Source organism: Harpia harpyja, chromosome 8 (genome assembly GCF_026419915.1).
Source record: "Harpia harpyja isolate bHarHar1 chromosome 8, bHarHar1 primary haplotype, whole genome shotgun sequence".
NCBI lineage: Eukaryota > Metazoa > Chordata > Aves > Accipitriformes > Accipitridae > Harpia > Harpia harpyja.
Genome location: NC_068947.1, coordinates 36,715,948 through 36,729,336, shown reverse-complemented (window position 1 = coordinate 36,729,336; position 13,389 = coordinate 36,715,948). Strand labels below are relative to the sequence as shown.

Here is a 13,389-nt window from a genome sequence, read left to right as displayed (position 1 = left end):
GGAATGTTCATGGCAGATTTTAGCAGTCTCTTTGTTTCTGTTGCTGTGACAGTTCACACACAGCTTGAGACTTTTCTGGTTGCAGTTGGCTGGAGTGCCCTGGTCCATGCTGCCTTTAGTCCCCTAGGACCTTGAACTTCTGTCTGCACAACTCCAAAGAAAATGATGGAAAATGTCTTGTTTTATCTGAAGACTAATAATCAGATAGGCTGCAAGGGGAATATGGTTGGGAGGGGGGTGTGTGTGAATATTAGGAAACAAGCTGAATTCACATAGAAGGAGTTTGGATAGAGGCTGAGGAAGCAAGCAGGTTAATCCCTCTCCATTTCCCCAGAAAAAGATCCCATCATGCTGAGCTTAAGTTAGGGCTGCAGCCTGCTCATGAAGTCACTACCTGAACAGCTGAACTTCAAAGCGTTCTGGGTCTGTTACTGCCTTAAATATGTTCCAGTACAAGCATGTAGGAGTCTTAGCTGGTAGTCCACATGTAACCTCTATTGCATCTCTACTACCCTTCTATCCTTGCTTGTTGGGGTAACTTGCAATCTTAATTTTTAATAGAGAGGACTTCTAGTGTCAAAATGGGTATGGACCTCTGGGATTATATGTCTACATACTGTCCTTGTGCACAAAGTACAACTGGTTCTGGGGCAGAAAAGAGGGCTGTAAGAAGTCTATGGTATAACAAAGAGCAGCACATTGTGCCCAGTGGAAATCGTGGGGGGAATTTTGGAAGCCACAGAAGTAATTATTGTACTGTAATTGGAATTAATTTCTTAGTGTGCTGTGTAATCTCTGCTGACCAAAACAAGCCAGGCCCTTGTAGTCTAGAATAGTTTCACCAAAAAAGACTGCTCTAGCTTCATGGCACATCCAAGTTTCTTTCCAGAACCTCAGTTTGGAAGTGATGTGATAAGTATGTGCAGTGTGGTTGAGTTATCAGCATAGCTTTCCACAGAAACCTGCTGGGAATTGTCTTGGATGATTTCCTTAAATGTTCTCCATCAAAAGCATTGTTTGCCACTGATCTTCAGTGGATTTGAAATTTACAGTTCCTGTACTAAAACAGTAGCATGTAAGAGTGGAGGAAGGCAAATCTTCCAATAGCTTTTTTTTTTTTTTCCTCCCAAACCACCTTTCTATGTTTGTTGTTGCTGCTGCTGTCCCAGACGTAGCTGAGCCAGGTAATGATAGCAGCTAACAGAGTCCAGGGAGGGTAAAAAGAGTTACTACTTAATCTGAGTCCCAGGTTCCTTCTTGGGTTCCCTGGCCCCTTCCCCCAAAGACATTGCAGAGGCCACTATTAGCATCAGCTTTCCTCCTACTCATCTCCTTTGCCTTGTTTAGTAGAGAAACCACTAAGGGTATTTTGACACATTCTTCAGTTTCTGCCCTGTGAAATAGAGTACTAGCAATGTTGGCATATCTGAGAAGTTGTGGTTTTGTTAATTTTGCACCAGAGGTGTAGTTGTCAAAATTTGGGGGAGTTTTGTTTTTTAACTTATGTACCTCAGAAGTCAAACACCGCGTGTTGTCATGGTGTCTGAGCATTCATAACAGCCTAATGGTTTTCATCAATATCATCACCACTTTGCAACTCAAGGAGTTACTGTACCCTTGGGCTTTGAGACATCTTCTACAGAAGAAGCTATCTGTGGCAGAGCCTGAAAGAAAACCCACAGAAAAGTGTTATCAGATGCACTTTTTGTATTGTCTGTGTTTCAGTTCCATAGCAGAACCATCTGTATTGTTAAAATACTGGTTTGCTCTAACTTGAATTCCTGTTGACTGCCTCAGCCAAAAAGATCCATGCTGGATTAGCCTGAAGACCTGAACTCTTGTACTCTTAGAGGAGTCACGAGTGGAAGGCTGGTTCCTCTTGTGCAGGACAGTAGAAGGCAGACTTGGGCAGCAGCCTCTGTGTTGGGCGACAGGTCTGGCAGTTTGGGTACTTTGTCTTAATGCAGGAATTAATGGCTAAAAATGGATAACTATTTTGCAAAAGCTTACATGATTGCTTATCCCTACTTCAGAGCTCTGTCTCCACAAGCTAGCAGAGAATGCTTCAAAAACATGCAAGAAAGGTTTTGGATACTGAAGAAAAGCCTGTCATGAATAATTGTGGTTACTCTTTTCTAGGTCCTGTGTTTAATGTCTCGGTGCATTCTGATAACCCAACGATTTACCAGGGTGAACTGGCAGACTTGCTGTGTATCATCACAATGGAAGGAATGGCACTTGAGCCAGGTATTTTGGTAAAATTATTTTACTTGTAACTCATTTGCCTTCACCAGGCAGAATAATACCAGCAGTTACAACCCTATGTCCTTTGAGTGAGGCTGGAGAATTGAGAACCGGCACTGAAAATCCTATAGAACTAGGTAAATACAGGAGAGCATGTTTGCTTTACACAGCCCAATTTAAAACAAGGATTTTTGTTTCACATTCTGAGTGGAGGGGAAAAAAGCGTTCTCACTGCTAAACACTCCTGTGCTGTCTGTACCAACTGATCCCACTATTGGGAATCTCAGCCTACAACCACTAGATGGGCCATGAAAACTATTCCTGTTTCCTTTAATTGGAAGTAAGGTCCACTGGCAAAACCTGTTAGGAGAAAATGGTCATCTGTAAACAAATCTTAAAGTTACCTGGCCATTCAGCTCACGCTTCAGAGTGAATTTAAGGCTGAATGTAAATCTAAAAATCACAATAATTTGACTACTGCAGCCTAAATGCCAAAAATGGATGTTTATTGCTGATGCTTTCAGAGGTGAGCCTCCTTTTTTTGGTGGAAGAAGAAAGAAACACAGTATCTCGTTGCTGTTAAAAGGATAGTGGATACTTTAAAGGCAAATTTTTATGAAGAGCTGAAAAGTTGAGAGAATTGCTCAAAACCTAGCTGCTTGCCAAGCATTGCCTGAGCTGCTTTTCCTCAAAATGCTGTGAGAATAACTCTGGTTATTATACCCCAAATTTGGGTTTGGAGTGAGTTTAGTTTTGTTTTTTTTTTAAAGTCATTCTCTCTCTCTGAATATAAAAATGTATTTTAAATAAATCTATAAATACATATGTAAATATAAATATATAAATGTATATACCTAAATATAAAGATGTCATGATTCATGTGAAACCTGGAAACCTATGCGTGAGGTACTACAAAAGAGGTGCTGTGCAGAAAATATTACTTATAATGTAGTAGCTGATGAGATGAAGTACCAAGCTTAGTAAAGGCCCATCACTTTGAAATTCCAAGATGTCTGTTCTACATCAAATCTGAGTGTAGTGGGGAAGCAATTTGCAAGATTACGGTTGTGTGTTGCCTGTGAAAAAATGATAGAAGTCTGTAGATTGTATTACTGAAATGCTTGGTAGGGAGGAAAAGCTGAGTAAACTTTATTGCTGTCAAAAGATTCATAGCCTGGGATATTGGACACAGTAAGCAGCGATATATACCTGTACGTATACCTCGGTCTGTCCTGCGGTTTCTGCTCAGCAGGAAGCCTCTTCTAAGTTGAGGTGTGTCCAAGCTCTTACAGGTATTGTTGTGAGGCAGTACCCAAAGCAGCTGGCTTCCTTTGCAAAGCAGTAATTGCTGGCAGGGAGCAGCTGCTGCTTCTGCTGGTGTTTGACAGCTAAAATAAGCTTGGGGTTGCCTTGTGAAAGAGGCCTCAGCATCCTTGACTCACTTAAAACTTGAAAAGAGGCCACTTAGTAACAGTGGGGCTCTTCTGTCAGTGCTCTGCTGTAGTTGGGTTTGTGATGGTTTTCTGTGTTTGGTAGCTTGAGACTGAGAGAAGTACTGATAAGAAAGATAAGGATAATCAAAGCGATCAAAGTAAAAAGGTATCCTCTTTGAGGAGCCACTCATCCACACGATGAAGTTTTAACTGGGCAACTTCATGGATGTCTGTTGATAGATGATGTCTGGAGTTGGAAATGATACTGTTTCCAGCAGTCATGAGCAGCCAGTGCAGAATTTTAAATGTCAGCACTGTAATCTGTTCCATAGCCAGGTAATGTCATCTTGAACGTGGCAGATCTCTGCCTCTGGGTTTTTTGTTTGATTGGGGGTTTTTTTGTGTTGTGTTGGGTTTTGTGGGGGTTTTCTTGAGTCTGTACTGGGGCAGATAAGGCACAGGCAACAGATACACCTAGAATGGAGGAAAATGTGGTGTTGTGGCAAGTTTTAAGGAACGTTTCAGTCCATGCTCTGAGCCTCCAGTTGCTGAATGAGTAGGATTTGGGGCCTAACCAGCCATGCTGCGTGGAGAAACCCCATATGGGCCTTTCACATGGGCCTGGGAAGCTGGCCCCTCTCCTGTCTTTGCTGGTCCTCTGGTTGAGACTGGCAGAAGAGCTGCAGGGAAAGCTGGAATCTGTGCAGCAGCTGTAGGGTGTGCAGACTTCCTTTGTCACTTTGCCACCTTGGCCTTGAGAGATGGAGGGAACTAGGGCAGTGGGATAACGGAGCATGTTAGGTGAAGAAGGGCCTTAAGGGCTTATATGATAACAAACACATGTAGTTCCTCAGTAGTAACTTTACATCCCTGTATCCCATCTCTTATCTGTCTCTATGCTGAGTCAGTATCACAATTTGTTTCACAACTGGAATTGAGAACTCGCTTTTTAAATGAGTGCCCAACATTAGACAGACTGAAAATAACAGGGTGTCTCATCCCAGTGGGGAAATGAGGCATGTTGTTAGGGAAAGCCTACACCAGGTAATCAGATAAACAGAGCAAGAGTTGCCAGCATCTCCTAAAAGAAAACAGATGACAGCAGTACAGACACGGTCTTTCCATTTGGGAATGTGATGAGAAAGGAGAGCAGAGCAATTATATTTGACTCTCTTCTGAGGGGCATGATGGCTTTCAAAGGCCATCTACTCTTCTGGTGTCAGACCTGCTGCAGGGCTGTGTTTTGGGCCCTCTTGTGAGCAAAGCATCAGGGAATTTCACAGGATGTCTTGTTAAATGTGCATCGAAAGCACTTTGAACACAGTTGGTATGCCTGCCAGCTCTGCTCTTGTGCACATAGGTACTCAACTTCGCAAGCATGCATGTGTATTAGTAGGTATGCTTCTTGTAATAAGTTGAGGTGTCAGGTGCCACCTCTTCTCCCTCTTTGTATGCACAATCAGAAAAATAAAGTACTTCCAAGGAGCTGAGGAAAAGTTAAATGACCAATGATCTTTGTCGGTGCCCTTCTTTGTTACAGTTAGATCGATCTATTTGTTTCTAGAAGTATTACTTATGGGTTGGACCCATGTCTGGTAGAGGCAATTCACAGTACTCTGTGTGTTTGTGTGTACACACCCTGTGGGAAGTTTTCAAAAGGGTGGAAAAGGTTTTGGCGTGACTGTTGCCTGCTTTAATTTCCTCTGCTTCTTTGAGACTCTGATGAAATGGAGTGTGTATTACTAAGCTCAGTACATAGCAGCAATTGCTCCATCTAAAGAAGTGCTCCTTTGGCTTGGCAGCTGTGGTTGGTGTTTTGAATTGATATGAGGGGAGTGTGTGTGTCAGGGGGGAATAGTAGTTCTTCTGTGCCCTGAAGATATAAAAGCTGCTTCTGATATTTCTGTTGAATACACATTTTCACAAACGATCTCTCTAGACTTCCCAGATCACCCCTTCTTGGGCTATGTGCTTAGGGATTTAAAAGTATTACTTACTGTGCCTGAAAGGAGATGGTTTTTTTTATCTGCTCCAGACAGACCCAGTGGGCACTCTGGAGAATTTAACAAAACCAGCTTGTTTACCTCTCGTATGGCTTGAAGTGGTTTACTCAGCTCTCTAGGAAGCCCTATTCAACCTCATTTAAATGTAGTAAACAAAAAGGGTCTCAAAATTGTGATTCAACACGGTAACAAGATGCTGAGAGAGCTCCATTCTAAGCAGTGGAAGTGTATGGTTCCTAAGAGCTGGTCTAGAAATAGGATTCCCTGTTTTGAGGAGTGATTGGCCAGGGAAGCAGCTAAAACCCAGACAGCTTAGTCCTGTGTGTCAAATTGAAATGTGCATAAAGATGTGCTTTACATGTTGATGATCCTCACTAACTGAGGAGGGGAGGAAGCATAGCACCACTATTACTCTGCTCACAGAGCTCTGAAGCTTCCAGCTCCCAGTGCTTTGTGTTCCTTTATGAAAGCAGCTGAGTTACATGACTTGGGGGCACTGAGGTCCTTGATGACCTTCTGAGCTTAGCACTGGGTTGTTACGGTTTCCTCTAATGGGGGGCACCTTGTCGAGATATCCCACACTACTTACACCATTGTGGAGCACAGAAGGAACCAGTGAAAGAAACCTTGGTAGTGTTAAGTGTGAGTGTTGTTCTTGTGGTTGGGTTTGGTTTTTGTAGATTGAGAACAAAAATTGTGAGAGTGACTTGTCAACATTGATGCAAGGTGAGTGTGGAATGGTACAAATGGTTTTGGGAAGCCTAGTGTGTGACCTCTTTTATGTCAGTAAAATTACATATTTATTAGCACTTGGGAGCTGCATGTTCATCACTGATCTTTAGAGAGCACCTGATTTATGTCCTGGTTTTGCTAAATTTTCCTGTGTTTTTACTGGATGAAAACCAGAGATATATAGAAATGAATCGGATGACTCTGCTGTATGAAGTTATTTCAAGGAGGATAGTGACAAAGAGTACTCAGAGCCAAATCCTCCCTCTGACTGTCTGTAGTGAGTCACTAATTGCACACTGTGTATACTGACTAATAAAACATGTTGGCATAATACTGTTGTCCCATATTGTAATTACAGAAGATAGATTCAGCTATTTCAAAATGACAGCAAATGCCTGCACTCAACTTTGTATGTGGAGGGAAGGGAACCTCAAATTAACTGAGGCTGAAAAGAAGGAATTCTTCAAAGGTAGCAAGTTGCCTGGGAATCTGAAGGCTAGATATTTTGTTTTATATACCTAAATTTATTGTTTAAACCTTTTTCAGCAAGTGCAATGGTGCATTCAGCATAGTTGGACTTAGCCTGGAAGGTGTCCATATGCTCCCATGGTACCTGGAAACACAAGAGCTAATGGCAGTCTTGATGATCTTTGGAAGGAATTGGTTGTTCCCAATGTGACTGCCTGTGGACCAGTGCTATTACCGTATTTGGCATAAACAGGCAGCAGAGATGAAGAGTAGTTTATAGAAACAGAGCTCTCTCCAGTAGAGGCCCTGTTTCCCACAGACAGTTGGATGAGTACACAAAGCAGAGGTCAAAGTTTGGTCCTGTTAACTGAACATCTGTTTATGCTAATTTTTATTAACTTTGCTTTCAAGGGAAGCAGTTCGAGTGCTATGCCAAGTAGCTAATAGTAGTATTTGTAGTATGATAGGCAAGAGTGATTGTTGTGAGGTCTGGTGGTCCATATGACCTGTGCCGACCCCTGTGTAGGACTGGGAGACCTACTCCTGCTGTAGGGCTGCAAAACAGGCCAGGTGCTCTCTTGAGCACTGTTCTGTGCTGTCACCTGGAGCACCTGGCCCTGGCATGCAGGGCAGGAAACCAGCTGGTGTCCCAAAACAGTTGGGTCAGCCAGTGCCTCTGGTAGTAACATCTACTTTCTCATCTTTTTGTTTTGTTTTTGAAAATGTTTGTAAAACCAGTGTGCCTTATGAGGGACTTAAAAAAACCCCACCCATTGTTTGCGGTATAATTGTCTGCAGTAAGGGGGAATGTTCTACCTGGCTGATGCCATACATACTTCAAGCAGCAGAGCTGTGGATGTCCCTTTACTTCACTTTAATTTAAAATATTATTTTAAGGTTCCCTTCTTTCCCAAAGTGTTAGCTTGCCTGATAGAGGCTTAAAAATCATCTTCGCTTCTGTGTGTAAAGAGTTTGAGTACAGCAGCAGGTTTAGGGCTTTAATTTTTCCATTAGCCTGGAGGTCAAATGTGAAAGTTTAGAGAAGAGCAAACTCAATTAGGCGAAAGATAAGTTTTAAATTTCAGGTTGCTAATACTGTATTTTTCAGAGATCTCAATACTAGCAAATGGAGGTTTGATACATCACCAAAATCACTGGGACTGCCTTAGGTGTGAAAAGGTTAAGCCCTGTGCACACATTCTACCAGTACCCCAAACTCAGGACAGAAATAGTAACCTCTGTTTCCACTTTGGGCCCATCAGTTTGCTAATGTGCCAGGAAGGAAGACCTGTTGATGAAACAAGTGAGCAGGCTTTCCTGTCTATGCTTTAGGTCATGCCAGGTTTCAGACTCTGACAGGTGTTGCTGGGCTCAGGTTAGCAAAGAATAGCAGTGATTTTTAAAGTAGATACTCAGCTAAATCAGCCTAATAGGGTTAAGACCGAGATCAGCTAATGGGATCAATAGGATCTTGCGTGAATGTAGAAGGAGCTAGATGTGCTGATGAACTCTGACTACCTGTCAGCTGTGTTAAACGTGGAAGGTGTTGTAAAAGCGTTTTATAGACTATCTCCTTGGGTGGTAAAACTTGTACAAAGCATGATGCCTGATGATGTGCGACAGTAACCCACAACTCTGCAAAAAAAATGTGTAAAAGCATTGTGGTCAGGCTTTGCTCCTGAATGTTTTGTACTTTTGTAGGTAATATTTTATGCTCTGTGCAGAATCTCTGTATTCATTTAGGCAGACTAAATGCAAGGAAGGGGCCTCCAGGAAAGAACCTTCTGGCTTTGTGGCTGTGTAGGCCCTGCATGAAGACAGTGATGGCAAATCACTCTCTGCTAGCAAATACCTAGCGCTTCCACTCCCTGTTCACTGTAGGTTCAGCATAATTGCAGAACTTCTTATTACACTAGGCCTGCTTGGTGAAAACTTAGATCAGAGATTAAATATAAATTTTAGGATAGGCAGGAAAGCAAGAAATCTCCTCTTTGTTGTCCCTCTGTAAGTCACCCTTTCTATGCAGCTAGTCATCCTGCCAGTGCATTTCATTGCAGTTCACTGCTTGAATCCTCCTAGAAAGGACGTGTTCAGGGCAGACCCACTCGGCAGACCCACTCCCCCCCCCACTCCCCCCCCCCACTCCCCCCCCCCACTCCCCCCCCCCCACTCCCCCCCCCCACTTCCCCCCCCACTTCCCCCCCCACTTCCCCCCCCACTTCCCCCCCCACTTCCCCCCCCACTTCCCCCCCCACTTCCCCCCCCACTTCCCCCCCCACTTCCCCCCCCACTTCCCCCCCCACTTCCCCCCCCACTTCCCCCCCCACTTCCCCCCCCACTTCCCCCCCACTTCCCCCCCACTTCCCCCCCACTTCCCCCCCCACTTCCCCCCCCCACTTCCCCCCCCCACTTCCCCCCCCCACTTCCCCCCCCCACTTCCCCCCCCACTTCCCCCCCCACTTCCCCCCCCACTTCCCCCCCCACTTCCCCCCCCACTTCCCCCCCCACTTCCCCCCCCACTTCCCCCCCCACTTCCCCCCCCACTTCCCCCCCCACTTCCCCCCCCCACTTCCCCCCCCCACTTCCCCCCCCCACTTCCCCCCCCCACTTCCCCCCCCCCACTTCCCCCCCCCACTTCCCCCCCCCACTTCCCCCCCCCACTTCCCCCCCCACTTCCCCCCCCACTTCCCCCCCCACTTCCCCCCCCACTTCCCCCCCCACTTCCCCCCCCACTTCCCCCCCCACTTCCCCCCCCACTTCCCCCCCCACTTCCCCCCCCACTTCCCCCCCCCACTTCCCCCCCCCACTTCCCCCCCCCACTTCCCCCCCCCACTTCCCCCCCCCACTTCCCCCCCCCACTTCCCCCCCCCACTTCCCCCCCCCACTTCCCCCCCCCACTTCCCCCCCCCACTTCCCCCCCCCACTTCCCCCCCCCACTTCCCCCCCCCACTTCCCCCCCCCACTTCCCCCCCCCACTTCCCCCCCCCACCCCACTTCTCCCCCTTTCCTTCTCTGTCAGACCATTATTGGCTATGCTGCTTGCAGATTAACCTTTCTGCTGAGAAATGGCACTGTGAATACTTTTCACAGCTCACCAACATGTCTAAATTCTTTGTCCAAAAATGCAGATGATATGTCCTTTGATGTCTCCTGGTTTGCTGTGCGCTCCTTTGCATTGGACAGAGAGCCTGTCTTGCTGGCCTCGCTGGACCGGAGGGGGATTGTGATGCAGAGCAGGAGAAATGGGAGCAGCGATCTCAGCCTGGAGAGAATCAGCCCGTTGGAATTCCGGCTCCGTGTGCATGGCTGTGAGGACCACGACTTTGGCAACCACTACTGCGTAGTGACCCCGTGGGTGCGATCTGCCACCGGTGTATGGCAGCGGGAACCTGACATCAAAGCCAAACCCATCTTTCTGTCTGTGAAAATGGATGGTAAGAGATTGCAACATGTGTTACACAATTTTTTAATTTTTTTAAAACCTTGTTATGTTTTTCTGGGACAAATTTTCCCCATGACTATTTTTAAAGGTGCCTATGATAATCTCATTAGATTTTGTTATCCTTTTCTATTGTTCGCAACTTCTGAATACAGATTCTGTTGACTAGGTAGGCCTGAACAGATCGTAGTTATAAGACTGGAGTATTTGCTTTCCTGATCATCTCTTGGTGATGCTGGGGCATCTTTCAATCAAGGCATAGTATTCTCTCCAAGTGTTAACCCTTCTGTTGCCTGCAGAAGGAAATTTTGGTTTGCAGATGGGGCGTGCTGAGGTAGAGTTGCATTGTGGTTAATATCAAAGCTGAGAACAGAAAGTCAGAGCTCTGACTCCTTCCTCCCTCTCCTAACCACAAGACATTCTGCTCCCTGCACTTAATGACTTGTCTGCTTTCCAACCTGATTTGCAAGTGTTGCTAGACTCCGTGAGAAGCAAGTTGCATGCTAGATGCTGCATTCAGCACACAGCTAAGGAGGAAAAATTAATGGAGGAGGGGTTTTAAACTAGTTGCTTTCTTCTCAATATTTCCAGGAAAGGTCATATTGGGAAGTTCTATGAACTTGAAAGGAATCAGAAGGTTTTGTTCTCCCTACTGTGCAGATAACTATTGTAACTGTACTTTCCAAACTCCTTACAGTTCTTGACCCTGTCTTTTAACTGAGCAGTAGATGCTTACAAATCAAATTTCTTGTTTAGGTACCAACTTTGGAGATTGATTAGACAGGGTTGCTGAGTAGTAGTGAATATACTGTACGAGTAGTTCTAATCAAGCAAAGCATAAAGGAGTCTGCTCCTTGCCATTTGGAAACTTGTTACAAAGAGTGCAGCCACAGTCTGCCTCTGTTGGGGAAACTTTGCAAGGCTTTTGTTTGGAGGAGCAGGTAACAGGATACCTCTTGGAACTACATCTACTTTGCTATCTCACTCTAAGACTCCTCTGGTGCTTCCAGCCTCCCTGAGGCTTTGAAATAGTAGAGGAAGAGTTAGGGTGAGGAGGTAAGGGAGTCCAGTAAGACACCAATTTTCCAAACCTCAAAAGACAGAAATGAAGGAGGAAAATTAGTGTAATTTCCTTCTGAAAAAATTAATCTGCCCATGGGCAAATAATGTGGGATTTTCTCCTTTTTTTTAAGCAAGAACAAATAAAGGGGATCTCTGAATTTTTCAGTGATATCTAATGACTTTGCCTTCCTTTTTCAGTTCTGAATGCTTTCAAGTATCCCCTGTTGATTGGCATCGGTCTGGCTACTGTCATAGGACTCTTATCCTGCCTCATTGGCTACTGTAGCTCCCGTTGGTGCTGCAAGAAGGAAGTGCAGGAAACAAGACGAGAGCGTCGCCGGCTAATGTCGATGGAGATGGACTGAGCGTGGGAGCCAGACACACTTGCATTTTGGGAGACACTCACAGGGCTCTTGACTGTGCTGAGACACTCACTCATAGGGCCAGACAAGACAGTGCGTTTCCTCTCTGATTTCAGCCTGGACCTCAAGCTTCTCCTTGTTACACGTCATGTCCTGAGAGCATTCAGGCCATATTTAGTGACTCGGAGTTCTCCTTTTCCAGCAGCACTTTCTGCATAGGGATCATTTCCTTCCAATGTGCAAACTGTTGAGCCTTCTTTCAGCAGGGCCCTGTGACAAAATTTACTAAGGTTTTTGTTTGTTTGTTTGCTTGTGTCCTGCCCCCCCCCCCCACCCCCCCCCGCCCCTTGATTTTGAAAATATGTCCCTGTATGAAAGCATGATGGGCAGGGCAATGGCTGGGAAAGGGGCTGGTAGAAGCGTTAGACTTTCATTGTATTAACCAATCTACTTTTCCCCTCTGCCCCCATCACATCATCCTGTTCCCTTTCTCTGTCCAGCTTGGTATCTCAGACTTCTTTGTGCTGGGTTGAAGGCTGGAGAAAGTTCTTCTGCTGCTGCCTCATGAAGCTGTCCCAGCAAAGAATTGGTTTATGGTTGTCAGCATGCCTTCTCTTCCCTGGCATTTGCAGTTATCCCCAAAACATAACTCGCCTGGAGGCCTTTGAGACACTTTTTTTTAAGCTTCCTTTTTATTTTATTTTCAGTGCCCAAAGTTCTTAGCTGTGGTGAATAGGGGCTAACTTGGCAACCCTGAAGAGTCAATCCTCAGACAAGCATTCGTTGAATGTCTGCTTATGGCCACCTTCTCCCCCACCCTTCCGCTTTCTTTTCTCCCCACTACAGCTGCTCACGTTGTGCCTGAGACCCTGTTCTGCTTGTGGCAGGGGGCACATGGTGTCTAGGGACAAGGCCCAGCCTTCTGCTGGCCTTGGCAGAGAGGTGGGAGACCTTGCCCCACTGGTGATGGTGTGACTTATGGAAAAAAAAAAAAAAAAAAAAAAAAAGATCTTTGTCTGCAGTTGGCCAACTGATCACATTTGGAGAAGGCTTGTAAACTATATATTACCAAATGCACAGATCAGACTGCAATGCTGCTTCTGCCAGTCACTCAGTGGTAACCATTGAACGTGTGAGCAGAGTCTGAGATCTGCAGTAGCTGAAGTGCAGCTCAGGGTAGGAATAGGAGCAAACCCAAGAGGGCAGCAAGAATCCTTCAAGTTCCAATGGTCCTGGTCTTGTGCATGGGCCTGCAGCAGGGCTGTCCCCATGGGTTTGAGACCTATTCCTAGGTGCTATAGTACAGAAGTCCTGCTCTGGTCTTCCACATACACTGACCTGGCTCCTGAGTGGGAGCAGCTCCTTTTCCAGGCAGTTCTGTCTCCCCAGCACAGCTGGTGTGTTAAGCAATAAAAGTCAGAATAAAGATACTGTGTATAAACAAACAAGGAAGTAGGACTGTACTGCAATCTGATGTCAGCCAGGGTTTGGTTCGCATCAAGAAGTGTGAGAAATGCAGAGTTGAGGCCAGGGCTCAATCCTTTCCAGATTTTTTTTTAAGGTAATAGATGTTAAAGGAGAGCATCCATGGAAGGTAGTGGCTGTGGTGTGCTGTTGCCAGTCTAGACATTAGTAATGTACTAGAC

General features: G+C 45.6%; 1 protein-coding gene across 1 annotated transcript in view; it reads left to right on the top strand.

Moving 5' to 3' along the window:
* PTGFRN (prostaglandin F2 receptor inhibitor) overlaps nucleotides 1-12,077 on the top strand; it is a 69,351-nt gene extending 57,274 nt beyond the window's left edge. The window contains exons 7-9 of the mRNA XM_052794752.1: nucleotides 2,140-2,247; nucleotides 10,009-10,314; nucleotides 11,580-12,077. Of these exons, the coding sequence (XP_052650712.1) occupies nucleotides 2,140-2,247; nucleotides 10,009-10,314; nucleotides 11,580-11,746 (581 nt within the window). The 3' untranslated portion in view covers nucleotides 11,747-12,077. The remainder of the gene's footprint in view (nucleotides 1-2,139; nucleotides 2,248-10,008; nucleotides 10,315-11,579) is intronic.
* The last annotated feature ends 1,312 nt before the right edge of the window (nucleotides 12,078-13,389 follow it).